Genomic DNA, 26,861 nt, shown 5'->3' with positions numbered 1-26,861 from the left:
TACTGCATGGAAATAAACTGAAAGTTACGTGATATGGATATTCCACTAATTGCAAAGGAAGCAAATGTATCTGTAGTAATATTTTAATCGCCATTATAGAAGTGTTTGAAGCTGCAGTACGAGAAAACGTAGTTTCTTAGCGATTGCAATAAATAACGAATACTTGAATATATTTTAGTCGCACGTCATAAAATCGATGACGCACAATGGCTGACCGGAACAAGGATTACAACGAAAAAATAAATGAAAAACTTTGCTACGAAAACGGAACGTAATAAAGTAGTTCGGATTTGTCTAGATTCATATGAACATTAATGCTAATTGTTGGATTATTCTACATCGGTTTATAATAATATAAAGAGTCGTCCAGCGCGGCCAATTTAAAAACAAAATTAATACAACGCAAGATGTAACAAAAATGGATCGATCAGTGGGTAGCAATAAAGTGCTCAATGATAATCGTTACCCGTTCACGACCGTTCAATTTTAATTTGTTACAATAAATCAATACAATTTATTCGATGGAACAAAGGCTATGGTTATTTATCGTATAAATAATTGCACCATTTGTGCGATCAACGGGTGTTACATAGGAGATGATGCCGAAAGGCAAATATGTGAATGCTACAAAGATATTTTCGTTTGTCTCTCTCTCTCTTTTTCTGTAGCGAAGCATTTGTATTTTATCGTTTCACACGAATAGCTAATGTACAAGCACTAATATAATCCAAACGTCTTCTATCCGTCTTAAAGTATCCTCTTTTAAATTATTTATTTTTTGTATAGTTAATTCGTATTTATATGTATACAGATATATCTGATTATTATTCACTATTAAAATTATAATACAGCCAAAATACTTAATCGTAACAATCATCATAAACATTGGTTGCAAGCTAGGTGTTCCGTTCAGTATAGTCTCCTACGGACCGGAATAATTAACTGTCAATATACAAACACTATGAACGGAACCATTGTACGATGTGCTTGTAAGAGGGATATACAATGGTTTTTATTTATATATACATATATGGACAAACATACAAACATACATACATACATACATACATATATACGTACGTACGCAAGTAATACGCGCACGATCGCGTATCGTGTACCTGTGTATGAATGTGTGCGTGTCTACATACTATAGTATTCGAAAAAAGGTATTCCTGCGTTTTTTTACGTCCGGTTATGCCACAAGAATCCTTCGAACAGGACAGCTTATTACAATTTATTGGCTCTTCGAGATGACTTCGAATTTTCTTTGCGCTCTTGTTGCATCGGTACCGAATATATTTCATATAATAAGTTCGACGGAGTGTATTAGTTAATTAGGCTAGCATAGGCTACCAGCCTATCTTTGTGGAACATTTAGCGTCTACGTCTGCATGGAAAACATTGCAGAAATTTGGAAGCGTATCCATTCACCGTATTATATATGTATTTGTTTTCTTCGTACTCATCATAGTCGTACGCTACAATCACCAATCGCACCTTGTTGCTACAAATACTTCATATCCGCAGGAACATTTCTTCGAAGCGGTTACAGATTGTCGCCATCAGTGTAACGAATGCCGCCTCTTATCCAACCGTTATTTTCATTTTTTATTTCCTCACAAAGGTTAAGACGTGGCAGTCGAGTAGTCTGGCTGCACCGCCGCACGTGTAAATGATCAGTATGTAAAAAAGGCATCGCCTACTGTATCTACTTTTACATAAATAATTCAATAAGGCGTTTCAGACACACTAAACATGGTTGCTTCTCTCGTTTTCTCCGGTTTTACATTCTAAGCAGTACTATGAAAATTTGTTTCTCTATGCTTATCAATCCGCTGAAATTAACACTGGCATCGCATCAAGCATCGAAAATACATGTTTATAGTCTACGTAAGTACTCCCTGCGATAGATGCGCAAGAACCATTCCGACAGAAAATTCGTTATATTTTCTGAAGTTCGGTATTTACGATCGATCTCATTAGAACTTACAGTCAGTTCTTCCATTTCTAATAAAAAAAAAAATAAATTCATTACATATCTAGACTCGTTTAGAACAAATCGCGAATACTGCAATTAGCACTTAAGTGGATTCTCGTATATGATTCGAACTCCCAGTTGTAATTGTGGCTTCACTCACCACACCGATGCTTTCGTTATAAAAAATCATCATCAATCTTATTGCTATTTCAGTTTGGAACCGAAGTAACAAAATCTCTTGTAACTTATTATCACTTATTAATAGTATCTGGATCATTTTGCGAATGTATCATTTATGTATATATGTGTCCAGCCTAGTGGCGAATACAGAAAATTTTCTCAGTGTCTATACAAAAGTTGTATGCAAAAGCATTAATTGGGCCGTATGGATTTAATGCGTCAATCTACTGGTTGTTTAGAAAAAGTAGGTGTTAATGAGAGGGATGTAGTGACAATATAGACAAAAGGATGCGTAGAACAACGGAGTGGAGCAGGGGTCAGAAAGGGGAGGCAATGATAAACTACAAAACACTCGTCTTAATGTGTCAAAATATGCCGACAGTTTGTCCAGTTCATTGGAAGAAGTAACAACTACATCATGATCTCTAACAACCCCATTGTCGTGTCAGCATGTCTCAAAAGCAACAGTCTCCACGAAAAGTGATCTCTAATATATCGACTATTTCGCACTTTAAACAAATCCAAACATTTTCCATACTGTATATTAGCGGTCACATCATCATTAATTAATAGAATTATATAATAAGCTAAAATATATGTGGACACCGTGACCAGTCACCTTTACTTTTACATTCCCAGTACTCGCCACCGTATACGTAGCATAGACTGTCTGTATAAGGATCCTGCTCTTTCTTAAACCACAACGGTACATATGTTTCGTACGGTAAACCTGACATAAATTAAAATCTTTTAATAGTATTTATTTCTCAATCGAGTTCGATAGCACATATATAGCACGTCTACAAATTTTTGACGTTTGAAATAATTGCCAAGTGTGAGGATACGTATTTTCGTGTCACCTATCACGAAATAAATATTTCAAATGACAAAGATTTCTAGACATCATATATATCCTTGCAATAAATACTGAACGACATACCTTGAGCAGCTGCTTTCTCAGCTTCATGTTCCCGAGCACGCCGGACGGCCCTCTGTTTCTCTTCTAATCGAAGTTTCTCTGCATTTGCTTCATCCCATTGGCCGACTTCCATCAATTTCTGATCAGGCCTAAATCGGGAATCTGTTGGAGCTATACCTTCCTCGGGCTCGTTCAGCTGGCATGCTAATTCCGTGAAGTTGTAATACTTTTCACAGTCTTCACTGTAAAATGAACTCCAATGGATTAAATTTACGGCGAAACGCGCAACAGAAATTATTGTTTCATCAAATGCTTACGATGGCATACGCCGCTTCCAAGCGAGTATGTAAGGCCCTGTTTTATAAACTGGATTGTCTGTTGTGCCAGACGTACTAATTACGGGTGCAATTTCTATTTTTGAATCCCATGTGCCTTGTACTACCCACTTGACTTCGTTATTCGAATTCATAACCACTCCCTTCACCTTACGCTGACTATCCCGCGAAAAGTACGAGTACGGGGTGTACTTCAAATGGCACTTTATACCTTCTTTGTGATTAATTATATCTGTATCACCGCTCTGGTCAACCCATAATTTCCCTACTATAATATTGTGTACAGTGGTCGTGACTTTCCGCCACGTGTAGTGTTGCATACCTCCTTCCATTTCGAGGTGAGCGGTTCCTAATGGTATTACCTGCATTGATGTTTAAATTATTTCTATCGATTACATTTGAACAAACGATAGTTTCTAACAAAATGAAATTTACTTGAAGATATTTTCCACGGAATTTGGACGCCATGGTAAACTCTTGCCAGCAACGCCATTTTCGACCTTCACAATGTTGCGCCAACATGGGGGGATGATGTGATACCTGTTCTGAAATTGCTCTCCATCCTAAATCATCGATCCTATCGCATTCATACGTTTCGCCTAATAATGGATTAAAAGGTTTGCCAGTTCTAATGGCAGTTGTGGAATAACTGGATATAGTAAATGCAGCCACATAAGCCATTTGCTCGTAGCTATCTGTACATTCTGCTGCCCTATTATAAATGAAAGTCAATAATTTTTGTTTCCGTCAAGAAAATCACAAAATGTAACAACAATTGTACCTGTCCAAAATATCTGCATATTCATAATCTTCTGTCAGCCGCTGAAGCATACTAAGTGGCTCTGAGAAGTTGACAGGCATAGGAATTTTTGATAAATCTTTGCCAATACAATTTTTCATGATACTCCATAGGTTTAATTGGTAATTTGGCTTTTCAGGTACATTAGACCTCCGTTGCCTTTGGGATCCGGCCCTGGTCACCCCGGAGCTGCTACTGCTGCCATTGTTGGTTTGCCAATTTGTCTGACGCAAAACAATAAATGTCAGCAATCTTTATCTAGGGATATCATGATGCATAGAATGAGTCATCTGTAAATGGAATCCATAGAAAAAATTGATCTTCCATTTACTTTTGACTCGCCTTCCTTAAGTGTACTTTATTCAATAATATAATGTACAGCTATTGTCCACTTACATTGTCCAGATTGTCTGTATTATCAGCAGATGTGGGAGTTTGTACTATTGTAGAGTCGGTCACAATAAGAAAGGAGTTTGCACCTTTATTTTCTGACACAGGTAATGGTGTTTGATCTCCTTCTGAACTAGAGCCATCATCACTACCTTGAGAGTCAGTTCGATCTCTGGAATTACTTGTTGCAACTCCTGGAATACTTAATGTAAACGTGTCTGATTCTTGAGCATCATAGAACTCTACATTGTCCTCTTCATCCTCAGATGGAGAAGTTGTGATTGTTGTGTCTATAACAATCACCAAAGCATTTCTTCCATCAGCCCACTGTTTAATTACATCGGATATTGTATACAAGCACACATACATATACGTGCAAGGTTAATAAAATTAAAGCCGATCAGCGGAACCGTTATTCAATCGCAACCTTGTAGAAACTTCTGAATTCAAAATAGGGAAAACCTTCAGGTGTTACCAGTTAGTTGGCCCGTTCAGATTAAGGATAAAACGCAAATACATAAACACAAGAAATGCCACGAGGCTATCGATACCGTTACGCAATGAACAGATAAGTTTCGCGCCAATATGGAAATATGTCGAAAACAGGGCTCGGTATTCACTGAACTCGTATAGCATACATGATCAAAAATATTTCAACTAGTTGCTGTACGAATAGACTAATCGCTCGACCTGTCCCCCTTGTCTGTATCATTCACAACAACTTCCCTCTCAAACCGATTGAATCTCGGCAATGACAACTGCTACAATTTAATTGTACCGTCTACTACCCCCCAATCACGATCTACACCTGCAATACCGGAGGAGTAATGAACAGCGAATCACGAATCACTGGAGATGCATTGTACACACACGTATGCTTCCTTTCTTTTTCCCTTTCTCGTTTTGAACAGGCAATTGTAATGTATCGCGCATCAGGTTAAGCGCGGTGGTTTGGAGATTAGTACGGCAGCTCTTATGTATTCGGTTTTTGGATCTTGACTAAAACTTGTTTGAAGCTACAGACCGTTTACGAGACGATGACAAGAAACTTTTTCTCCGTTTGTTCGATACCGATAACTATCGGTTTAACATTTCCACTGATCCTCTCACTCGGACACGATCTGAGAGAATGTCGATATAATCAGTCCGAGAATTTATCACATTGAATTTAACAAGACGAAGTCACGGAACAGAATTGTGTTGTAAAAACGCAGATGAAACAGCGAATTGCAAGGCCATCTGAGCCTGATTAAGCGCCAAGCTTGGGAGAACCGAAAGCACAGCCGTGTGCGTATATATATATGTATACTGGGTAGGAAAGTATTAGAGTGAATGTACATATGTATACGTATATACACAAGGAGTCTGTAGAAATCTGTAGACGTCACCGTAAAATACTATATACAGGACACACTTTGCATGCATAGATCACAAATCTACGAGTTCTGCCACAACATGGTTTTAAGTCGAATCAAGCGCCGTAACTGCCATCTTAAGAAGAAGCCGCGATACTATAAAACGGCGCGAAAATTTCAAATGCAGATGCCGTTATTAAACCTTCGGTTAGCATCGAATGTAACATTAAATATCATTTTACCGACACAAATTTAGTCAAACTTGCAATAGTTCGTAATGAGGAATTAACAATTTCGTAGTTACATGATTATTTAGATACACAGTAAACAAAGGTAGGAAAATAAGTTACCTTCCCTTCTACGTATAATTGATTCTAGCACAAGAAAAATAATGTTAATTTCTCCGAATAACAGTACAAAAAAAATAAAAGATTTTTTACTTAATTTGTTAGTCCTAGCTTTATTCAGGAGACCTGTTAATATTTATAAACACATTTTCAAGCATCCTCTTTTGATAAACGGATAATCAAGAGCACTAACCGTAACAAAGCGTATGAAATCTCATGTACGGTTAGCTTTTAGCTGTGCACCAATGTATTAAATACAGCAGCCCGTTACCCACGAATCTGGCAAATCAAACTGGCAGCAGACATACGTACGTGACAATGTGCTTTGCATACATTTTCTCGGTCACTAAATACGAAATCAACAATAAGTAACATAATCAGCATGGTACCGTAAACGTTGCACTTAGGGTGAAAGCTCAGCACAGCGTGGATATTGAGCAAGCAACCGTGTATGATTCTTTCTAGTATTAGCACACGTATTAGCCTGTTATTTTACATCTGTATACTATAGTTTGCTTTATTAGAAAAGAAATTCGTGATTCATCAAAAGTTATAATAGCTATCCACTCTACTTCAAGCACATTGTATGAGAACCATAGAAATAGACTGGACACGTATGAAGGTCCACTTATATTCACCGACGAACGGAGAGAATTGCTAGTGTTGAATTTCGTTATACTGATTTACGTTTGCACGTTCAGAAATAATAATAAAACACTATCAATCCTCTTAGGTCGTGTTCGGCTCATCGGTCAGTATAAATGAACCTTTATAACTCTAGTTGTATGTATCTCAGGTATTTCTTTCTAAAAGACAAATTATAGCTATAGTATTACTGGCCGTGCCCAAAGATTAAAGAATAGAAATTTAATTACGCGAAGATCTGTGCCCCCCTGCTGGAACCGCCGAGGGTATCGCATGCTGTGCAGCTTCTTCCAAGTGAGAGTGCTGCCTAGCCAGCTGTTCGACCACTTTCTCTATCCGCACCTTCTGATCACGTTCGTGCTGCAGCAATTTCTTCCATTTGGGCTCCTGTTGCTGCGCTAGTTGCAAATAGTCATTGCTACTCTGAAATCACAATTTATCCTATTTTCCACGCGACTGTTACACCGTCAATATCAATCCATGAGAGATTAGTAAACACTGAAATGTTATTCATTAAACCAGATAATATACAACCGATTATGTCAAGTCATGCGTATGGTATTTACTTATGAATGGAGCATGCTAATTAATTTTTTGTTCATAAAAACCCAGCCATTCGATTAAGTTAAGCTCCTTTATCACCATACAATTATTTAGATGTGTAAATAGTATTTGTTACGGTTGCTATGCTATTATAGCAAATTAGTAGTATTGCTAGGCTGCACCATGACCATCTTTGCACATCAAAGGTTTAGAAACAAACTACAGACATGTGTATCTCTGTATATCAATGTTAACGAGAGTCTTTCAACTTACATTAACCATAGTACCGGCTGCAATGCGAAATAGCGCGGCTCGTTCGTTGACTGTCTTTATTTTCGCCGACAATTCCGGTGACGGGGGTTCAACCGCTTCGAGGTCATTTAAGGATCGTTGAAGCATCGTGCCTCTTTTGTTGATTAAATCGTAACAGGTTTGTAAGTCCTCTAATCGTTGGGACAAGTCTTTTATCACAGACACGTTTTCTGGCTTTTGACTATCGTTGTCCTGAAATTCTTCCTCCTCTTCTTCTGGAACAAATCACAATCTACATAATGTTGCTGTTTAAAAATCTTGTATACCTTTGAGTTTCATAAAAAATATTCACGTATTACACTCTATTTAAAATAAGGAATCCCTTGGGATTGAAAGAAGATCTAACATTCCTTACAGTACTACAAGGAATCGTATGCTGCAACTTGAACAATGAAAGGCATTCTATATATGGCTGAATGCATTTCAAGAAAAAGTATATCTGCTTTGAGTCACGACTCAGAGGTCGAAATTGATAACGTGCGATAAATTAAACTTGGATGGCTTTGCCCTAAACACTTTATACAACAAAGTTAATTATGAGACTCATAAATAAATTAAAATATTCAGAGCATAACTCGGCCGACATAAGGAAAAATATTGCTTAATATATTACACATGGGCAGAGCAAGATAACCACAATCGTAATAGTATTCACGACAATCTATATTCCCTTTCCTGCTATCTCAACTTCCGTTTACATTATCAGTTACTAAAGACCTTATTCTACTTCAATGTTGTGAAGACAAGTCTTCTAAGAAGTTGTGATATCTACTGCAGTAATTGGAGAAACTTAAATGGATATAGTGATCTCTGTTTTCCAAAGGACACTGACGTAATTCCACCGTGTATATTTGCTAAACCTGTTACAATAACACACTTTTAGAAACACACATTGGGTATGTATGTGGTACCACAGCAATGATAAATCATAGTAGTGGATTTTAATTTTCAATTGAGAATAATTTACAGAGTATTTCTTTTATTGCCTGTGCTTAAGTCATCAATCAGGGATCAGTACATGAAAAAGTCTGTCATCCCTACTTAGTATATGTCTTCTCAGAGACAATTGCCTTTAATGCCATACTACCAGAGTCTGCAGAGGGTTAATAGGTTCATTATTGAATATAACCAAGTCCTGTCAAGAATTTGCACCTAATGGGGCATACAAAGAAAAAGGATCATTCCTGGACCAACTTTAGAGCAGTAATAGATAAATTAACAAGGTCAATTTTATCAAATTAAATTATTCTCTAACTACATATAATTCTTCTATTAAGATATTTTGCTATGAAGGAAGCAGAATGTTACCACCCTGTACATGAAATGTTCTATGAACAATTCATATGTTAAAGGTGTTTTGTCTTGTTAAGTCTTCTGTTCAAGAAACCTTCTTTCTCTAACTATACTGGCTGATGCATATGCAGATTCCTTTTTCCTAATACAAGCACCTTGTGATCAGCCATATTAAAAATCGAGGCTTTCATGTTTGGGATTATTTATTGAGATTTTCAAGTGTTCCCTTAGCATTGCAGCTGACTTTATTAGGGGTGCTAGAATCTAGACGTGCTTGTGGACACCCAGAGACCTCAACAAACGACATGGATGATTAGCATCAATGAATAGGAATGGAAGAAAGAATTATTTTTTCATACAGACCGGATTCCATCGCCTGAATGGCCTTGGCCTTCGCCAACTCAAGGGCCGTGACCCACTGTTGACGTTCCACCTCTGTTGCCGCCTTGATATGGAAGGTTTGCGTGCCGCCATTGCTCACAACGAACGTACAAGCGTCTACGGTGTGTATTAAGGCCCCGTGCAAAGATATTGTGCCGCGGCACGTGTGTGACATCTCGGCCGGACTTCTAAACAGAGAAAGGGAAACGCGAACAGTTCCGTGGACAGATCCTTCGACCGATGGGAAACCGTATGACACAGAGAAAGACAGACGTGAGTTTGCAATAGGTAAAATGCTTGCTTGCTCTGCATCAGCAAACCGAAGGTTTATCCAAGCCAGAGAAAATGCTCCCGATTCGTCATAAGAATACACACACGTGTGTTACCATGAAAGAGAGCAATTAGTACAATCACTCGTTTCGTCACATTATAGTTTTCCAACTCCGTTCTAACGTATAGTCTTTTTCGGAGAATTTCTGTATAACAATTGAGTTCTACAATAAGCAAAATCTAAAATTTCGCGTTGGAAAACTATGTGTCACATTCATTTGATACAAGGAAACACGCTCCATTGGCTGTTCAACTTAACGCCTTTTCGACGGATGACGCACCTCACGTTAAATGGTTTTTTAAATAGTAAGGCGCTATTTTAGGTGCTCTAGTCTTATACGCTAATGGTTACTATGTTCATATTTGGTGGAAGTATTCCAATTTACATTGCATGAGCAGATTTAAATCAAACGTTAAATTGAACGGACAATATCATGGCTGCGGTCCCAATTGCCAGAGATTTGATAGAATCAGCAAACGAAGAATACTTTCACCGTAACAACCGCAAAAGGGTGTACGTGAATTGCAGGTACGGCAATAAACAAATTATAAATACCCACAGTATGCACCCATAATTCTTCTACATCTAGAGCACTGAGTAACCACAAAATCAGTTGGCGACAGTTAACGTTAGACACTAACAATATAATGAATGTATGTATGTATATTAGAGCGCAGGAAACAAGAATGCCAATATTAACAGAATCAGTTATATGTACTCTTTTTAAGCAGTTCCATTACCATTATTGTTCGATACGCCACCAGTTCTTTATGCAAAATTACCAGAAACAACCAAAATATAACCTGATGAAAAGAAATTTCAGAAAATGGGGTAAAAGGGCGATGTGGTGAGATTACCCGGTAATTTAGAGAGATGGGAGCAGTGTGTCGGTTCAAGGTCGAGCGGTTTAGACGATCATGCCGATACGACGCGTTCCGAAAATATTATTATTATTATTATTACATATTGCATATTATAAAAGTAATAATAATTTTTCCGATTATAATAGTTACGACTTAAACGATTCTTGACCATTCCTTATCGGATTTTCATTAATGACCAAATGTGTGTACGTGCGCATGTGTGTAAAAATTAGAGCGAAGCTCAACAAAATCATATGATTTTTTTTTACAAAACTTTGTAACATTGGAACTACCGGTGAAGACGCAATTATAAAGAATTATTGAAAATTTTCTACATAGTAATATAAGTTAATCGATTTTGATCATTTCCTACATTGGTAGTTCTAATGTTTTCGCGAGACATGGAGTTACAAATGCGAAACATAATAACAGACGTAAAGCTTGATCTTATTTACTTAATCGTTAATCGATCGACAAAAATATCGGTGCGTGCGATGCGAGAACACGGTCGGACGGGAACGAAGGTTCATTACAACAGATTATCACAACATAAATTGGTAACGAATTGAATTATCGTGCGACAATTGTGTCGTGCGTATCAACGAAGGTCTAATGCGGCGACTCTACTGCCCGTGTAAAGAAAGGCGAGTTAATTCGTTGCTGGTTAATAGGTTCAAGCTTGAAACGACTGGCGATAGAACAGGCATGTCGTTTCATTCTTAGTAAAGCATCAATAGAATATCGACATCGACGGACTGCCTATGCATATTGCAATTATGTCTTGGATCGTATCCAACGGGTCAGTAAAAGTTCTACGTCCAGAAGACCTTCAGGATACACTCCTTTTACAGATTATTGCACGTAAAACACATTTGCGCACTTGCATAGACGTAGAGACAAAGAAACACAAAAATGTACAGTCTTAAATTATCCCTTTCTTCTCATTGCACGCTTACAAATTCTTAATTGCAAAGTATACGAGGTTAAAAATTTGATGGAGAAACTTGGGGGGGAGTTCATTTTAAAATAATAAAATGTCGAAGAAAGTGGTGGGGAGGATGGTAATCAACAAATAATTAGGAACGCTAACGGTATACCGTATTATTAAGATGGCGCTAATATGTATAATATGTATATATGTGAATGTAAAACGGTAGGCAACTCCAACATCGTCTTTGTCTGCTTGATTAACGAGTTCGATTGAAGAAGAAGAGTCAGAATATTTCGGCTTTTCTTCAATTTAATTTTACTTACTCGGAGGCTCTGCCAGCCTTCCGCTTGCGTCGTGTTGATATCTTTGGCCCCCCTGTTGGTTCAGCCCTAAACAGTCCATAAAACAAATAGTCCCCGTTCACATGTTGTAACACTGCAGTAAAACGATATTTCTTTCAAAGTATCAAAAGTCTCTCTCTCTCTCTCCCTCTCTTTCTCTCGTTCGTTCACTCTTACATATTTAATCCTAGACGAGCTTTCCTAATGTCATAATCAAATATACAATATTATTCTCGATCTTGTTCGATTGTTGCTCCAGCGCGCTCTACAGAGTCCCGCAGCAACCGTGCTGCAACCGAAAAATGAAAAATTCTACCTGCTCTTGCGATGTTCATTGCTGAAACAACCCCGTACATTTATATACCTCTCCTTTAATATTTTGTAAGTACAAAACGGTGCTAAACGGTGGTAAACGGACATCACCGTGTACGTGCGTCAACAATGCGCAATTTTGTGCTGCAAGCGTATGACGTTTACAATTTCAAAATCAAGAATTTGGAAGGCGTTCGATCTTTTCTCCTGTATATATCCTTTTTCGGTCTGTTCTGTTTCGATCGCAATATTGGAAAAAGCATTGCAAACTCAAATCATAAAACTGTGCCAAGCGGAAAGTCAACAGAAAGATCAACGGCAATTGTATGTTGTGTAAGGGATCGCGGTTATTCTAAATATAATGTAAACGAGATGGAATTTCCTCGGGTGTGCGTAACGTGATGATCGCCAGGAGGGGGCATCGTTTTTATCTATGGTCGGTAACTTTGGACGTTCGTTACAAGAAACGAAATATTTATGGCTGTTTCGTGGCGAAAAGGAACGAAGCAAACTTTTAAATAAATTGTGAAACTTTACGCATAGTATGCGATATGAAAAGTCTAACAACATCGCCTAACTTTGTTTTTGTTTTCTTGAAATTAATCGCACGAGAAGATTAGTTTCGATTATTTCAAAATTGCATAAACCTACGCAGCCTGGCTCTGCGTAATCAAAACAAGACCCCGCGCCATTTTGAAAAGAATAAAAGACAAATATGTAATAAATCTTCTCTGATGCGTGCGATGAACGTAATTACTATATGCAAAAAATACGCTATCCATGATGAATGATTTGTGTATCCAGACAATTTAACTCGATATTTTAAGATATAAACGACCTAAAATTATCGCAATTTGCGGTCTACCTGTGCTGCACAGCTTAAAATTTAGATGGGCTACTTAAACATAATTTTCATACAATGCTGTGATTAGTAGACTGCAGATTCTGTGTATTTATACTCAAAGCCGTAATAAATTTAAATATTCAATCACAATTGATGTTCAGTTTTATGAATAAATCTCAATGTCCTCCTTTATGAACGAGCTAAATTATCATTCAACATAACATTCTGCAAGTCTAATGATCAGACTTGGCTAAGAATACTTGGATAAACCATATCGATAATATTTGTGAATGATCCTGCGCTAACTACTTATGCGCATGCAACTTTGTATCTTTAATCTTTGAATATGGTACCTTGTTTATTGTGCACTATAAACCACTGAAGTTATTAATGCATTTATAATCATTAGACTATGAATATTTCTGCGAACATAAATTTTGATTGACCTATTATTTACCCTATTAAATACCAAATACAATGGTGGCATCACTTAGATTCTTTTTAAATTTTTAATATATCATAAAATCCACAGTGTAATAACTATAATTTCACAATTATTTATGTTATGATATAAAACTGTTCTTTGCAGAAGTATATTCTAAAATATGAGGTTAGGCTTGCTTTAATAATTGAATAAGAAGTCTATAAAGCAAGTCTACTTTCTCTCCCTTAACTATATTTAAAACTGCAGTTAAGGCTGGAGGTTTCTATATGTATATCCACTTAACAGATGGACAATGCAGGTTATATACACATGTACAACCACTACTATTTCTGTAGTTATGATTCAATATAAAGTTCTACTTAATGGTGTAGTTCAATAAAAATATTCATGTATTTAGTCCGTAATGATTGTAATCGGACCATTTATGAAGGGGAACAGTTTTATATTGTAATCAAAGAATTACGTATCTGACAATGCTTGTTATTGTTGGTCATGTCAAAAAACCAGTGTAATGAAAATGGTGTAGAAACCGTTTGAGTAGTATCGGTGTTCAGCCGCGAACTTGCACGCGGTGAACAATGAGGTAATTAAAATAAGACATACTGACACGTAGAGGAAACTACCTGTAATACGACAGTAGGCCATTTGTCAGGACGAACCATCTTCGCTGGTAACCTTTCAAATAATTAGTCCATTTAAAGAGCCAGCCTCTCATATCCTGTGTGCCATGTTGAGCCTTCTGGTCCCCCATTTTACAATACGTTGCGTGATCGCACGCGTTTCGCCTGAAATTACAATACACTCCAATATCTGTGCACACATCACCCGTAATGGACGGCCACCATTTTGATATTCCACTGGCCCACGAACTTGCTTGTTCTTAGATCGAAATTCTACTTATGTACACTGTTCGTCAGTTCGTAATATGTAACACCAATGTTGATACCACAAACACGGTAGCCTTTACTCGAGAACACGATATGTAGTAGGAAACTATGGATTCTTCTTTTGCACAGCGTGATAACCCGCCACGTTCCACGATGACGGCGCCCTAACCTTTATTACCGAGTCACCTATACTGGGTGTCGTGAATTATGCGATACACAGCAATTCTCTAGGAAAAAAACTCATCGAAAACATATAATTGAACTTTTTTAAGAGGAATTTACATTTAAGCGAAGTCAATCATCGAACGAATAGGTCAGTAAAAAATCATCAATGTTTGCTAGCTTCGTAACAATTGATGACACAAACGCGCTTGTCGAAAATATGTAGTTAAATAAATCAATTCTTGTTACCTCGTTGTTTTTGAAAAAATTAAGAAATCGTTCGTTCAGTATCAATTAAAAAGTTCATTTACAATCTTATCGTTTTGGCTGATGATTCATTTGAATAAAACTTTGCCCAATTATTTACAGTAAATTACTTATTTTTCTGCTTTGGAACATTATATAGCATTACATGTAAATACTGTAAATAATTAATAATATTTTCGATTTTATTTGGAACATCGTTCAAATATCCTGTACTGATGTATCATCTCGTATAATATTTTCATTTCTGTATACACTCATATACGGATATTTAATTACGGGTAATCTATGATTTTGCAGATTTCTCAATGTTTTTGTTCATCTATCTTGTTTCCACCCATTTCGCGTGACGATCGAAGGCAAATATAATGATAAAGAAAACAATAATCGATAGTTGCAATGACACAGTATCGTTATGTCAAAAATGATGGATTCGAATTTTAACGAATTTTTCTATAATGATGACATATTTTGAATTATCCATCAGTTACGTTGATAGATAGTTTAAGTCTATTAATAAATTTTGTTTTTCGCGAGAACGAAGAAAATTGGACGAGGTTGCTGTCATTTTTGACATTTTTCCCCATTGATTCGATAGAAAAGGCTAGTTATATGCACGTGTTACGACTGAAATACACAATGACAAACGCGATACGCACGATAGATCCGATATTATTAATTAATTACGACATATGCACGCTAATTGTTTTGCAAGAGAATTAGAAAAATAATTACGTACTTTTTGAAACGAACACGCCAACGAAAATACGTTCGTTCTGTCATTTGGCGAGGAATGTGCACGATCTGCTCAGACGAATCGTTCCGCTCGAGAGAGATGTCATGAAGGAAAAGCACTCGGCACACTCTTCGATTAGATGCTTGATACTGACCATTATCTTCGAACCGAACCAAGCTCTTAATTTATCTGAGCAGATCGCACAACGGTACAAACGGCGTCGAGTGTCTCTTTATTCTGCCGTACAAAGGATATGTTACGAATTTTCGATGTATTAATAGTTGTGTAGTCAGCTCGCGTGCTCGTAATATACGTATTCGAAGCCCGGAAACATGATTCTTAAGATTGGCTACGTGTGTTAGCTATTTCATTAACATAACTTAATGCATATTCGTCATTTCGATAAGATTTAGTGGACTTGTAACGTTTTATCGATAATACTGGAGACAATACAACGTTACCGATCCTGTTCTTGCTCCTCAATTATGATTGTAAAAAAGCATAAATGGCCCACACGTAGAAATTGTGATACCGATGCATATTACGTTGACGCATTTAGTCTTTTTTCAACTTTTTACCTTTAGTTATAGTATATACATCTATTTTTGAAACTAATACCAGATACTTTAAAGATGTTTTAATAAGAGGTTTAATCTAATCATTTAATGCATATGCTACGTAAGAAAAAACTTATCAGAAGACATCTGCCGATCGACGGCAATCAACGGGTTATGGAAGAATGAAGAACAGATTCCTCAATTTCACACATTTATAAATACTTCACCTGCGCGCGCAGGAAGTAGTGTGGCGCAATTGGCAACTAATGATACATAAATCTAAGTCGGTAATATTGGAATCTCTTTTATACTGTAGATAAAATAGAAATACAAACAAATTTTTTTTATCGACATAATAAATGTACATAATGAATTTTATTATCTTTTACTATATGAATTTTCATGAGAAAATTATATTCTAAGTAGTAAAAATAGTATTATTAGCATAGTTTGAAAACCTGTTGCAATAGGATTGTTCTAGCAAGAAAATATAAATAAACCGAATATGTACAAATGTTATGTAACGAAACAGGGTTTCAAATGCCTCGTGTATTAAGCTATATCTTCCTGAGAAACTTGTCCCTCTTTTCTGAGTCAATGGAAGGAAGTCGTGAATTTTTCAAACGAAATAACTATCATAGGAATCTATGTAATACAATTTTCTCCATTACGTACAAGAAGACAAATGCAGCACGCATCTATTATAATGCTAGCTGGACGAAACGCACGCGTGTAATTTGTTTCGGTTAATGCGTTTCGAACACCCAGTAGAGAAGCTTGACGTAGGTCTGCGCCTGTCAACCAGCAGTTGACCTGTGTATAGTTGACCGTGGTATTTGACCGATCGCGCGGTAATATACATCTCTTTTGTGTGTATGACTTAGTGTATATTCGCGAACTGATCTCGATTCACGTGAACGGTGTTTCGGTACATGAGGTGATGAGAGAAGTTGCAAAGAACCCAGACTTCTGACCACCCAGGTGAGACTGCGTGGATCACCAAAATATCAAGACAATCTGGGGTAAGGGAGTAGCAACCTCTTGGGGCCAGCGGTGGTCACGTGACCCGTATGTTTACCAAAATGGTGAACGTCTATATTATACAAATGATCCCCGATTCCATCGAAGACCCGTCGGTTCACCTGCGAGAGTTCTAATAAACGAGAACGGGGTTACGGCAGTCGTACCGTTAACAGTACATGTAATATGTTGTAGGCGAACGTAGTAGAACACTGTTGTTGCACTTGAATCGCGTTCCGTTCGATCACGGACGATTCCAGCGAAAGTTTGAAAGTGGCCGCACGAAAGTGTCTTCCAGTGTCTTCCGTTTGTAATGTCTCAGTAATTCGGAACTATCTACGAATACCTTTGTGAATATTTCGGGCGTGTTCAATTACAATGTAACGACTGCCACGTTAATCCATTAACGCCTGAATTATTCGCCGTAAACTGCTTCCCGTATGCTTTGCTACTTCTATCGCATTATTTATAAGCACCACGAGAAATTCAAACGAAAGTGTCATTGAAACGAGGCACTAGGCGTCAATGGGTTAATTAGCCAATGTTTCTCAACAAATAGATTTGTCTGAAATAGTGCTGCTGATTTCATACTTCCTTGTTCCATGTCAGTCTTTTAATAGTAAGATCATTTTTTGTTGTACTATTGCTCTGTGTTAGCCATGTAATTGGTATATTATATTCTGTTAAGGGGGTGACTGAAGTTCCGCAAGGCCTAATTTTATTCTTGACAATGTTGAATGTACAGCATTACAGGTATAATCCATTTGATATCTTCTATTCTCCCCCTAGAAGTATATTAATAATACTTTATTGTTTCTACAGTGATTACAGATGATCTCTGATATAGGTTAGTGCGATCAGGAAGCACTTTCGAATACAACCTTTAAATGTCTGAAGGTGTCCTAGCACAGCATTTCGTGCTTTGACCAGGCATTTTTAAACATGGCCACGTATCAAGTTGACTATCAGTGGTCAGTTTATATTCAGAAGTTTATAGGGTTACGTGTACTATAAGCATATTAAAATTTAAATATGATTTTTAGGGCTTACACCATAATGGACTCATCTAGAATATCTACTTTCCTAATATCAATTTTATTGATAGTCTATGGCAGTTTCCGGTCTCTTAACATGGAACAGGAAGCTAGAGAAAGAGAAAAAGAAAAGGAACGCAGTAATTTATTGACTGGAATACTCAGCAATTGTAGCACAGCAAATGCAGATGGTGCTAATGGAAGAGTTCAAACCTTAAACACAATGCACGCTCTTTGTCTACCTCTTGGTGCTTCCATATCTCTGCTCATCATGTTCTTCTTTTTTGATAGCATGCAGATGTTATTAACCATCTGTACAGCTAGTAAGTTTCGTTAAAGTCAATGGTAAAAAACAATAAAAGCAACAATACTGATTACATCTTTTGTTTGCAGTTGTAGCTACAGTTGCATTGGCATTTCTTTTACTGCCCATGTGTCAATACATTATTAGACCATGTTCAGATGGTAATAAAATATCTTTTGGTGTCTGTGGAAGGTTTACAGGTGCAGAACTACTTTCATTTTCTTTAAGTGTGAGTATAGTATGCATCTGGGTTTTAACTGGACATTGGCTACTTATGGATGCAATGGGTATGGGACTTTGTGTTGCATTCATTGCATTCTTTCGGTTACCTAGTCTAAAGGTATCTACTATACTCTTAACGGGCCTGCTGATTTATGATGTATTTTGGGTTTTCTTTTCATCTTACATATTCAGCACAAACGTAATGGTTAAGGTGAGTTTTAAGAGAAGATCCAGGGGCTGTTCTAGTCTTGAATGCGTTCTATTATAGTTTAGGTTGTATTTTGAAACTTCTGGACTAGAATACCCCAATGATAATAGCATAAGAATCCTGTAATTGTTAGTACTGACCATTAGTACCCTTTTTCTAATAGGTAGCAACTAGATCGGCTGATAATCCAGTGAATCTTGTGGCTAGAAGATTGCACTTAGGCGGTGTAGCAAGAGAAGCACCAAAACTTCCTCTACCTGGAAAATTAGTCTTTCCATCAATGCATCAAGCAGGACATTTTTCTATGCTAGGTCTTGGCGATGTTGTGATGCCGGGTCTCCTGCTTTGTTTCGTTTTGCGATACGATGCATACAAAAAGACGCAACTATTGCCAGGTGGTTGTGAAACGGGTGTTCCACCTCCACGTCATATAAACCGCATTAGTTACTTTCATTGTTCCCTGATTGGTTATTTTCTGGGATTACTTACTGCTACTGTAAGCTCCGAGGTGTTTAAAGCTGCGCAGCCTGCCTTATTGTACCTTGTGCCCTTTACCTTGTTGCCACTGCTCACAATGGCATACCTGAAGGTATTCTGAATTTATAGTCTTTATTTTGATTATGTGTACACACACGGGAAAACATTTGCAACAATAATGCAACGTTTCAGGGTGACTTACGTCGGATGTGGAGCGAACCGTTCATATCTCAACAACCTTCTAAGCACATGGAAGTTTGACAAGAGTCATGGGTTTGTGTATATTACACATTACGGAAAGGAAACTATTTGTATCAATCCTGTTGTCATTTATCATCACGTCCTTATTTTTATCAATGTCATTTAATGTAAGTAATTCATTTTTATGCGCAGTTCACATCTTTCAATGATGCAATGAAAATCGCTGTCTAATATTTAAAGAACAATATTAGTGATTTGCAATGTAATTGGAGGGTTAGTATATTTTAATCATTGTATTATCAGTTTTTATCGAAAATGCAATATTAGCAGTGGAAATTCCTCTCTATTAAATTGAAAGACAAAACAGTTTTTTAAAATTGTATTCAGCATACCAAAACTGGTATTAGTACATATTGTTGGATTCCACTTTAAAAAGAAAACGTCATATTTTAGTTCAGAATAATGAGCATTTTTTTCTCTTATATTGAACTAATAATGTTTTCTACATATTAATAATTTTACTCTTAACCCCATTATAAATGTGTGTGATACTCTGTGCAGAAAGTTTCTTTTTAATTTATTATTCGATGGATATCAGGATAATTGTATGTCACATGTAGCTACGAATAGAGTAATTTGATAATTATTCGGAGATTTCCATGAAAATCTAGTGAATGTATGTGTGTAGGTTGTGACTTTCTTTTACTTGGAGCTAGTATCGAACAAAACATCGTTCAGTGCGAACTTGTATATAAATTTTTCGTTTTTATAAATTTAAGGATTAAAATTTACAGTTTGTTATTAGGATTAAACAGCAAGGCGTCTCACTTGCCAAATGTCATGCTAACATAGCATGGCGTGACCGAGATAACTGATAATACAGTCTTAGAAAGGATGAAAGTGGAAGCTGTAGTAACTTCTATCGTAAAAGAGAAGATAATGAACATTGAATTGCATACATATTTACTGTCTTGATTTTCAAGAACTATCTCGTGATAAGGAAAAGTGGTATTATCGCAAAATAGAGTTTATTAACTAGGCTCTTGCTATGGATAGGCAGTTCAAAAAGACTTTGTATGTTTATTTAAAAAGAAGACTGAAAATAATATACGAAAAGCCAATTTATTGCAAGGTCTTTGAAAGAAACACAATCAATTCCTTTTATTTGTAACTTTCATGTATCGCTTTACGGTAGCGTAGATTGATATAATATAATCTATGATACATAGTACTATGCAACGTGAGACATGCAAGTAAATACTAATTGCATACGCCAAATTCCTATAATTTGCAACAGTATATTTGAATTAGGGTCAGAGACGGTTTAATTATTTTTGGCGCCGTACTTTATCGAATTACCAGTTTAAAAGTTGCAAAAACAAAAATTCTGCATTTGCTTCAGAATATATTTTATAAATAAGAACATTTGTTAGAATGTTAGCATATATTATTCTTTAAGAAGAATGATCTAACGATATTGAAAACGGTTAATGATTGGGTGAACACAGTATCAATTAAAAGTAAACTTACTTGTACACTTGTATATTGACTTAGAAGATGATAATTCATTCGTAACACGGAAGAACGGATATGATGTCTGTTTTATTAACGAAAAAATTTTGTAATTTGTTCGTTTTAAGTGGTTGATGTTTTATTTGATATTCAGCAGTCTATGCTAGAAGGTGTTATACAAAAACTAATTATTTAGAACCATCTCGAAGGTTTATTTATACACACAGATATTTTTTTACTTAAGTTAATGCAATTCAGACTATTTATAATGAACTATTCATATTTCATAACGAACGAAATACTCTTTTTGATACGGTTTAATTAGTTTTTGTATAAAACTGCGACTCTTCACTTTATTCGCTTACCTGTCCATAGCACAAGCAGTTTGCTCTTATTCATTACGCGCCCTGTAGTAGACATTTTTATGAGTAAAAAAAAAGAACAGAATACCTATTTCACTTTATAATGTAAGAATACAAGTGATAAAGTATATTTTAACTACTTCCGTTACGAAGAAGTAAAAAAAGAACAAAAAAGACTTGGTCATCCTCAACGTGTGGGTGAAATGAAATGCGTTTTCATAAATATGTCGAAATGTTTAAGACTCAGTTTAATCGTTCGCAGTAAGACCTCTTACTTTCGAACAAATCAACGTACGTTACAATACAGGGTTCATTCTACTGTAATGTACGTTTTAACTTTCATTTTCTCCTTCCATTGTACATACTATTGAGAAACCCTATACATTAATTTTGTATTGTCAGTAACACGCCAACCCTGTAAACAACCGTTCAATTGATTGTATAAGAAAACACGACAAATCAATTTTTGTACATTTAAATTAAGTCGAGCGTTTTTGTTGGTACGATTAGAGGTGTTGTGCAATATAAGATATTTTTTTCCAAGTGGTTTTGTTGTTACAGGAGGGTCTTATGAAACATTATTATTCCTTTAAAAGAAATGATTGTATTATGCTCTTGCTTTAATTACAATTCTTCCTTTTGATTCGTATCATTTTTCTCTTCTTTTTTTTTTGTACAAACAGAATTTAAAGCGTAATAATTGTAGAAAATATCGATTGTAAGATTATGACTTAGTTTATGGCGAAAATGAAAGGTGGATCAAATTATTATAAATATTTTCTCTCTCTCTCTCTCTCTCTCTCTCTCGCTCTCTCTCTTTCTCTCTCTGTTATAGATTAAGTAGTGAGCCACATTTTCGTTAACAAGAGAGTCTTCAAGTCTGAGAAAAAAGAATAATTTATTTGACTAGGATAACAAGTTCTGGAACGAAAGCATGTACATAAAATGAAACCGATCACTCGACTGTCCTTCAGTTTTCCCACAAACTAAGTGATTACCGCTATATACATATACATATATATACATATATACATGTATGTACATATATATATATGTGCATATGTAGCGATATAATTATTCGTGCGATAAAAAGCGAAGCAATCGGGGGAAACATATTTAAAGAAAAATCGGGAATTAAGTCGTAAATAGAACATAATTAAAATGCTAAATATAAAATAGCTAATAACACTAAGAGCACTTTGCTTGTACTGTTGCAATTCTTGACTTGCATGTGTACAGCTATGTACATTTTTATATATAATAAAACACGATCATTTTCGCGTGGTCGTGTTTAAAAAAAAAGTAAAGTTATTGAATAAATATAATGTGTTCTTTTTCTGTTATGTATGTATACTTTAAGTACAATATTTAATTTTCAGCGACTGCGATAATTGATCAGAAACGAATGGATTTACATTCTGCTACGTGTTTCAGGAGACGTCAGTATACCTAATCAACAATTGTAGGCAACGAAAGATGACAATTTTTTTATAAAAGATTCCAAAATCTACAACTCAAACGCTACTTTGTCCAATCGTTACGTTATCTAAATTCCGTTTAATGCTTTCCAGTTCGTTCATATCAGTCACCGAGGATTCGCATTTATATACCACCAATGAGTGATAAAAGTGTACAGCGAAAGCTATGAAGACTATGAGGACCGGGATCACTATAATAGTACTGGCAGTCGCAGCTGTAAAAGAGTAGTCCCAGAATTTTACCCAGCAGAGTATAGCTACCTCGACCAAAAATAAAAATAGGCCTAGCACTGTGGAAAATGCCCACGCTAATTCAATGAAACCGCGCATTCTTTCGTGTGGTGATTCCGATACCAATCGAGATACCTGAAGTTTACTGATGGCATCAATATTCGGTAACAAATATGTGCTTATCATTAGAGCAAAGATGTGCACTGATACTAGGACGGTTGTGCAAACAGCGAACATCACAAACAGCCACTCCGGTACCGCGTTTGGATCGTTTATTTGCAATTCTACCATAGCCACCTGAAAGTAAAAAGAAAGAACACCGGTATAATGAATTATATTTTTGCACGTTAGGTACACGTTTATTTGTTTCAACAAGTTCCATGCTTTAAGTAGCTGTATGTCAAAATGAAAACATTTGACTTCATGATAATTTTGCTTCGCACGTACGGATATAATATGAATTCGTGATATTCTACAATGTGTAGAATCGATTACCATAGTGTTCGCGCAAGATATATTGTTAAAGAAAGTGTTATTTGTCTTACATAATCGTAGATGAGGCTGAAGATTACACAGAATTGTCGTTCGCGTCTGTTTAATGATTTTCAGGAAACGTTGTGTAATCCCCGGCGGATTTTCTGATTATACAAACATAGATTTCTTGGAAAATTTTACTCAGCGAAGAATTCGCGACTGTGACCGTTTCAAGCGTGTACCATCGTGAATATTCGCGTGGATATTTGTTACGACTCGATTAACCATCGGTATTTTATGGTTACATCATAGTCTGACAAAGGAATGTACATGAACCCTGCAAAGACACGCTGTCTCCTCTCTAAAAATGATGTGAAAACTTGTTGGCATACTTTCAGGTATATAATACAAATTTATAAAATTCTGTTGGTTAAAGTGAATTCAAGATAATTTCATATTTACAATTATGCTGCAATGCATTAGCGGAAAACAGCGTGCAGAAAATATCCTCGCAGTCAGAGAAGCACCAGTGTGCTGATGCGAGATTAATTTGAACGTTGATCGGCGGCACAATTAATTGTTTTGCTACTGTGATGTCAATGATTGTGTCAAGGATGCATGAGAACACATTGATTCATATTGGAATGTTTTCTTTGGATGCATTTTAAAGGAAGCAAATACTCACCATTGCAAATCCGCTTAACAATTCTGACGTTGTTGCAGTTGCTTTTAATTTAGCACGACTCATATGGAGTCTTCTCCACGAGAGGCCTTCAGGACCATCATGATTCTCTTGTTGGGGGGCGGTCGGTGTTGGTTGTACCTGGGCTCCTGGACACGTACAGCAACATGCATATGGCACATTGTTGGGTATGTGACTGTTAGAATGGAAATTTGAGTATGGAAGGCTGCCCATTGACCTCATGTCCAAAGTCACGTAGCGATTGTTTCTGCTCCTTGGCGAAAGGACCAATTCGCTTTGAGAAGTATATAAGGTACTCTTGGAATTGTAATGAGAATAGTTAGGATCGTTGACTTGAGCATGCTTGGGTAAATAGGCTAAAGAAGTAGGTCTAGTTCTGTGGGCACCATGGGATAATTGAATAAAATCAATTTGTGTAAATTTGTCTGCTTTGCCTGCTATCTCTTCGTTGCTCCTATATGTGGAAGTGGTGCTGCTGCTTCTACCACGCCTTTCATCGTGATTGGGAACGCTATTCCGTTTGACCAGATCTTTTTCAATGCCATTATTGTTCGACATATTGCTGCGTTTAACGTCTACTATTCATTTAAACTTGTATGCTTCTTAGAATACGAAATCTTGCTGCCAGGTTCTCTTCCTATATCATTGATGCTTCTGTCAGCCGTACGGAGAGTCAAAGGATCGTGGCACTGTTTTCACGACTGTTCAATGTTATCATTGTTTCCTTCCCAATGGATTGAGTCACTGCCATTGCAAATTCACACAATCACACAGGTGCGATTACTATACGCTTAAATCCTTGTTACTATATTCTTTCTGTTTCATTATTGTAATATGGTGATTATTATTTAAAACACAACTAAAATATCACCCCTTTATTTGTAACAGGAACAACCTTACATTAATGTGAACTGCGTCGCGGAGCATCTCTTTTCTCAGGATGTTATATAGAAACACTAGAACAGTTCTGGAACAAGCGAGTACTGCAGGTCTTTAATTCAAAAACAATTTAAACAGATATCACGGATTAGTTGGTCTACGTGCGTTTTGTAGCGCCTTTGTTGCATATTGTAACACGAACCACATTAAACCGACTTGAATCTTACTGAGAAACGGTACATCTTTTTGAAAATTGTCTGGTTACTCTAAAAGCAGTCTAAAGCTGATGTATAGTGTCCGGAATCGAAGTGAGTTGCCAGCGGTCTCTACCGTAGAACACTGACCGAAGGCTGGCGTCGCATCGCCGAGGAATACACATGACGTACCCGACTGAATCATAACAATAGTATTAATTGCCTCCAAGGCATATCGGCTACATAATAACTGACTGTGTAGTCCTAGCATACGTGCATGACTGCCATCGCTCCGTGTACTCCCGCGACTCTCCTCTCTTGTACGTCTACCGCGAAACGCTACTGCGGCCAATGACGCTTGTGCTCCTGACTTTGAAATAAAAGATAAGTCAGCAGCGGTGAACGTATTCGGCGCAGGTACTCAAATGCTAGCTGCGACAATGTTAGTGATTTGAATAACACATCGACTAGTCTGGAAAGGAAATGGTTAGCAATGAATTTGAAATTTGTATAACCGTGTTCATAAATCACAATAACTGTGCCATTGTATGCTGATGCTTTGTAATTTCCTGATTAGCACACTTATCGCCTTCATATTACCTTTTCCTATTTACAGAATAGTGAGTAGAATCAATTATATTAATTAATATTATTATTTTTATTTAAAAAATGATGACGTCAATTATTCCATTTATTACAAACACTTCGAACGTCCTCGCATGTAGATTCAATGCTTATTGTTGGATAAATCAATTAAAATTTTCACAACAATGGAAAAGTGAAGAATTATGAAAGAACGACCGTTTTATTAGTCACTAACAGAAAATCTATTATTCACTTAGATAGCTCTAACGTCCGATAGTTAAAACAAGTATTAAAAACAAGTTTCTCGTCGAGAAGATTGCATTTTTTTAAATATACCTACTTTAAACATGTTTACTTTGTTTCGCTTGTATTGTGTGGAATGACTGTGCAGCACAAGTTTCAAGTGGTAATGCTAATGTGTGTCATCAATAATTTACTGGAAAAAATTTATCTATCACCAGTTGATTTATATGCGTAATTACCCGAACAATTCAGCAGGAATTCTGAGGATTGGTGTTCAGGAAATCGACGACTACATCTTTACTTTTGTATGTGCAATTCATTCGTACGATTGAGCATAACTCATCATGCGTTTGAAGAGTTGAGCCTGAGGTGTTGTAGGAACTAGAAAGTTAAAGCTCGAATAAAGAATAATCTAGTGGACGGAAAAGTATTCTTTTACTACCTTTCACAAGTAAACTCGTCTTAGATTACTACCAGATTACAACGCCCTGATTGCTACCATCTAAAAATTGAATTAAAAAAATATATCCATAAATGTACAAGTTATTTTAAATAGTGTAAATTAGCAGTTTTTTCTAAACTAA

General features: G+C 36.5%; 3 protein-coding genes across 10 annotated transcripts; 1 reads left to right on the top strand and 2 right to left on the bottom strand.

Annotated features, from left to right (window-relative positions):
* Nucleotides 1-461: 461 nt before the first annotated feature.
* Osbp (oxysterol binding protein) lies at nucleotides 462-15,849 on the bottom strand. 3 transcript variants are annotated; one of them, XM_078181402.1, is made up of 12 exons: nucleotides 15,597-15,849; nucleotides 14,168-14,329; nucleotides 11,926-11,991; nucleotides 9,460-9,665; nucleotides 7,765-8,018; nucleotides 7,179-7,371; nucleotides 4,608-4,891; nucleotides 4,194-4,435; nucleotides 3,848-4,124; nucleotides 3,395-3,774; nucleotides 3,099-3,319; nucleotides 462-2,888 (listed from the first exon to the last, which is right to left on the bottom strand). In XM_078181402.1, the coding sequence occupies exons 1-12, from the start codon at nucleotides 15,638-15,640 to the stop codon at nucleotides 2,746-2,748; spliced, it is 2,472 nt and encodes an 823-aa protein (XP_078037528.1). In that variant the 5' UTR covers nucleotides 15,641-15,849; the 3' UTR covers nucleotides 462-2,745. The 3 variants fall into 3 exon arrangements, with proteins under 3 accessions (XP_078037528.1, XP_078037529.1, XP_078037530.1); XM_078181403.1 differs by having other exon boundaries at nucleotides 7,765-8,015; XM_078181404.1 differs by lacking the exon at nucleotides 11,926-11,991.
* Nucleotides 14,625-23,226, top strand: Sppl (signal peptide peptidase-like protein). 6 transcript variants are annotated; one of them, XM_078181417.1, is made up of 7 exons: nucleotides 14,625-14,744; nucleotides 17,859-17,923; nucleotides 17,993-18,141; nucleotides 18,214-18,527; nucleotides 18,598-18,941; nucleotides 19,102-19,527; nucleotides 19,608-23,226. In XM_078181417.1, the coding sequence occupies exons 3-7, from the start codon at nucleotides 18,113-18,115 to the stop codon at nucleotides 19,674-19,676; spliced, it is 1,182 nt and encodes a 393-aa protein (XP_078037543.1). In that variant the 5' UTR covers nucleotides 14,625-14,744; nucleotides 17,859-17,923; nucleotides 17,993-18,112; the 3' UTR covers nucleotides 19,677-23,226. The 6 variants fall into 6 exon arrangements, with proteins under 6 accessions (XP_078037543.1, XP_078037540.1, XP_078037541.1 ...); XM_078181414.1 differs by lacking the exon at nucleotides 14,625-14,744 and adding an exon at nucleotides 16,003-17,131; XM_078181415.1 differs by lacking the exon at nucleotides 14,625-14,744 and adding an exon at nucleotides 16,003-17,172.
* Nucleotides 22,143-24,935, bottom strand: LOC144470372 (calcium release-activated calcium channel protein 1). Its single transcript, XM_078181419.1, has 2 exons — nucleotides 24,359-24,935; nucleotides 22,143-23,496 (listed from the first exon to the last, which is right to left on the bottom strand). Exons 1-2 carry the CDS (start codon nucleotides 24,932-24,934, stop codon nucleotides 23,005-23,007), a joined length of 1,068 nt encoding a protein of 355 aa, XP_078037545.1. The 5' UTR covers nucleotide 24,935; the 3' UTR covers nucleotides 22,143-23,004.
* Nucleotides 24,936-26,861: the final 1,926 nt, after the last annotated feature.

Source organism: Augochlora pura, chromosome 5, assembly GCF_028453695.1.
Source record: "Augochlora pura isolate Apur16 chromosome 5, APUR_v2.2.1, whole genome shotgun sequence".
NCBI lineage: Eukaryota > Metazoa > Arthropoda > Insecta > Hymenoptera > Halictidae > Augochlora > Augochlora pura.
This window is presented reverse-complemented; position numbering and strand designations above follow the sequence as displayed.

Coding starts and splice junctions, on each gene's coding strand:
- LOC144470372 (XM_078181419.1), bottom strand. CDS start 24,934: ATGTCGAACAATAATGGCATTGAAAAAGATCTGGTCAAACGGAATAGC. Junction 23,497..24,358: donor TGTTAAGCGGATTTGCAATG/GTGAGTATTTGC, acceptor TTTTACTTTCAG/GTGGCTATGGTAGAATTGCA.
- Sppl (XM_078181417.1), top strand. CDS start 18,113: ATGGCCACGTATCAAGTTGACTATCAGTG. Junction 18,528..18,597: donor ATTAACCATCTGTACAGCTA/GTAAGTTTCGTT, acceptor TTTTGTTTGCAG/TTGTAGCTACAGTTGCATTG. Junction 18,942..19,101: donor GCACAAACGTAATGGTTAAG/GTGAGTTTTAAG, acceptor TTTTTCTAATAG/GTAGCAACTAGATCGGCTGA.
- Osbp (XM_078181402.1), bottom strand. CDS start 15,640: ATGACAGAACGAACGTATTTTCGTTGGCGTGTTCGTTTCAAAAA. Junction 4,892..7,178: donor AGGGGGGCACAGATCTTCGC/GTAATTAAATTT, acceptor TGATTGTTATAG/ACACAACAATCACAACTTCT. Junction 2,889..3,098: donor TGAGAAAGCAGCTGCTCAAG/GTATGTCGTTCA, acceptor AATTTATGTCAG/GTTTACCGTACGAAACATAT.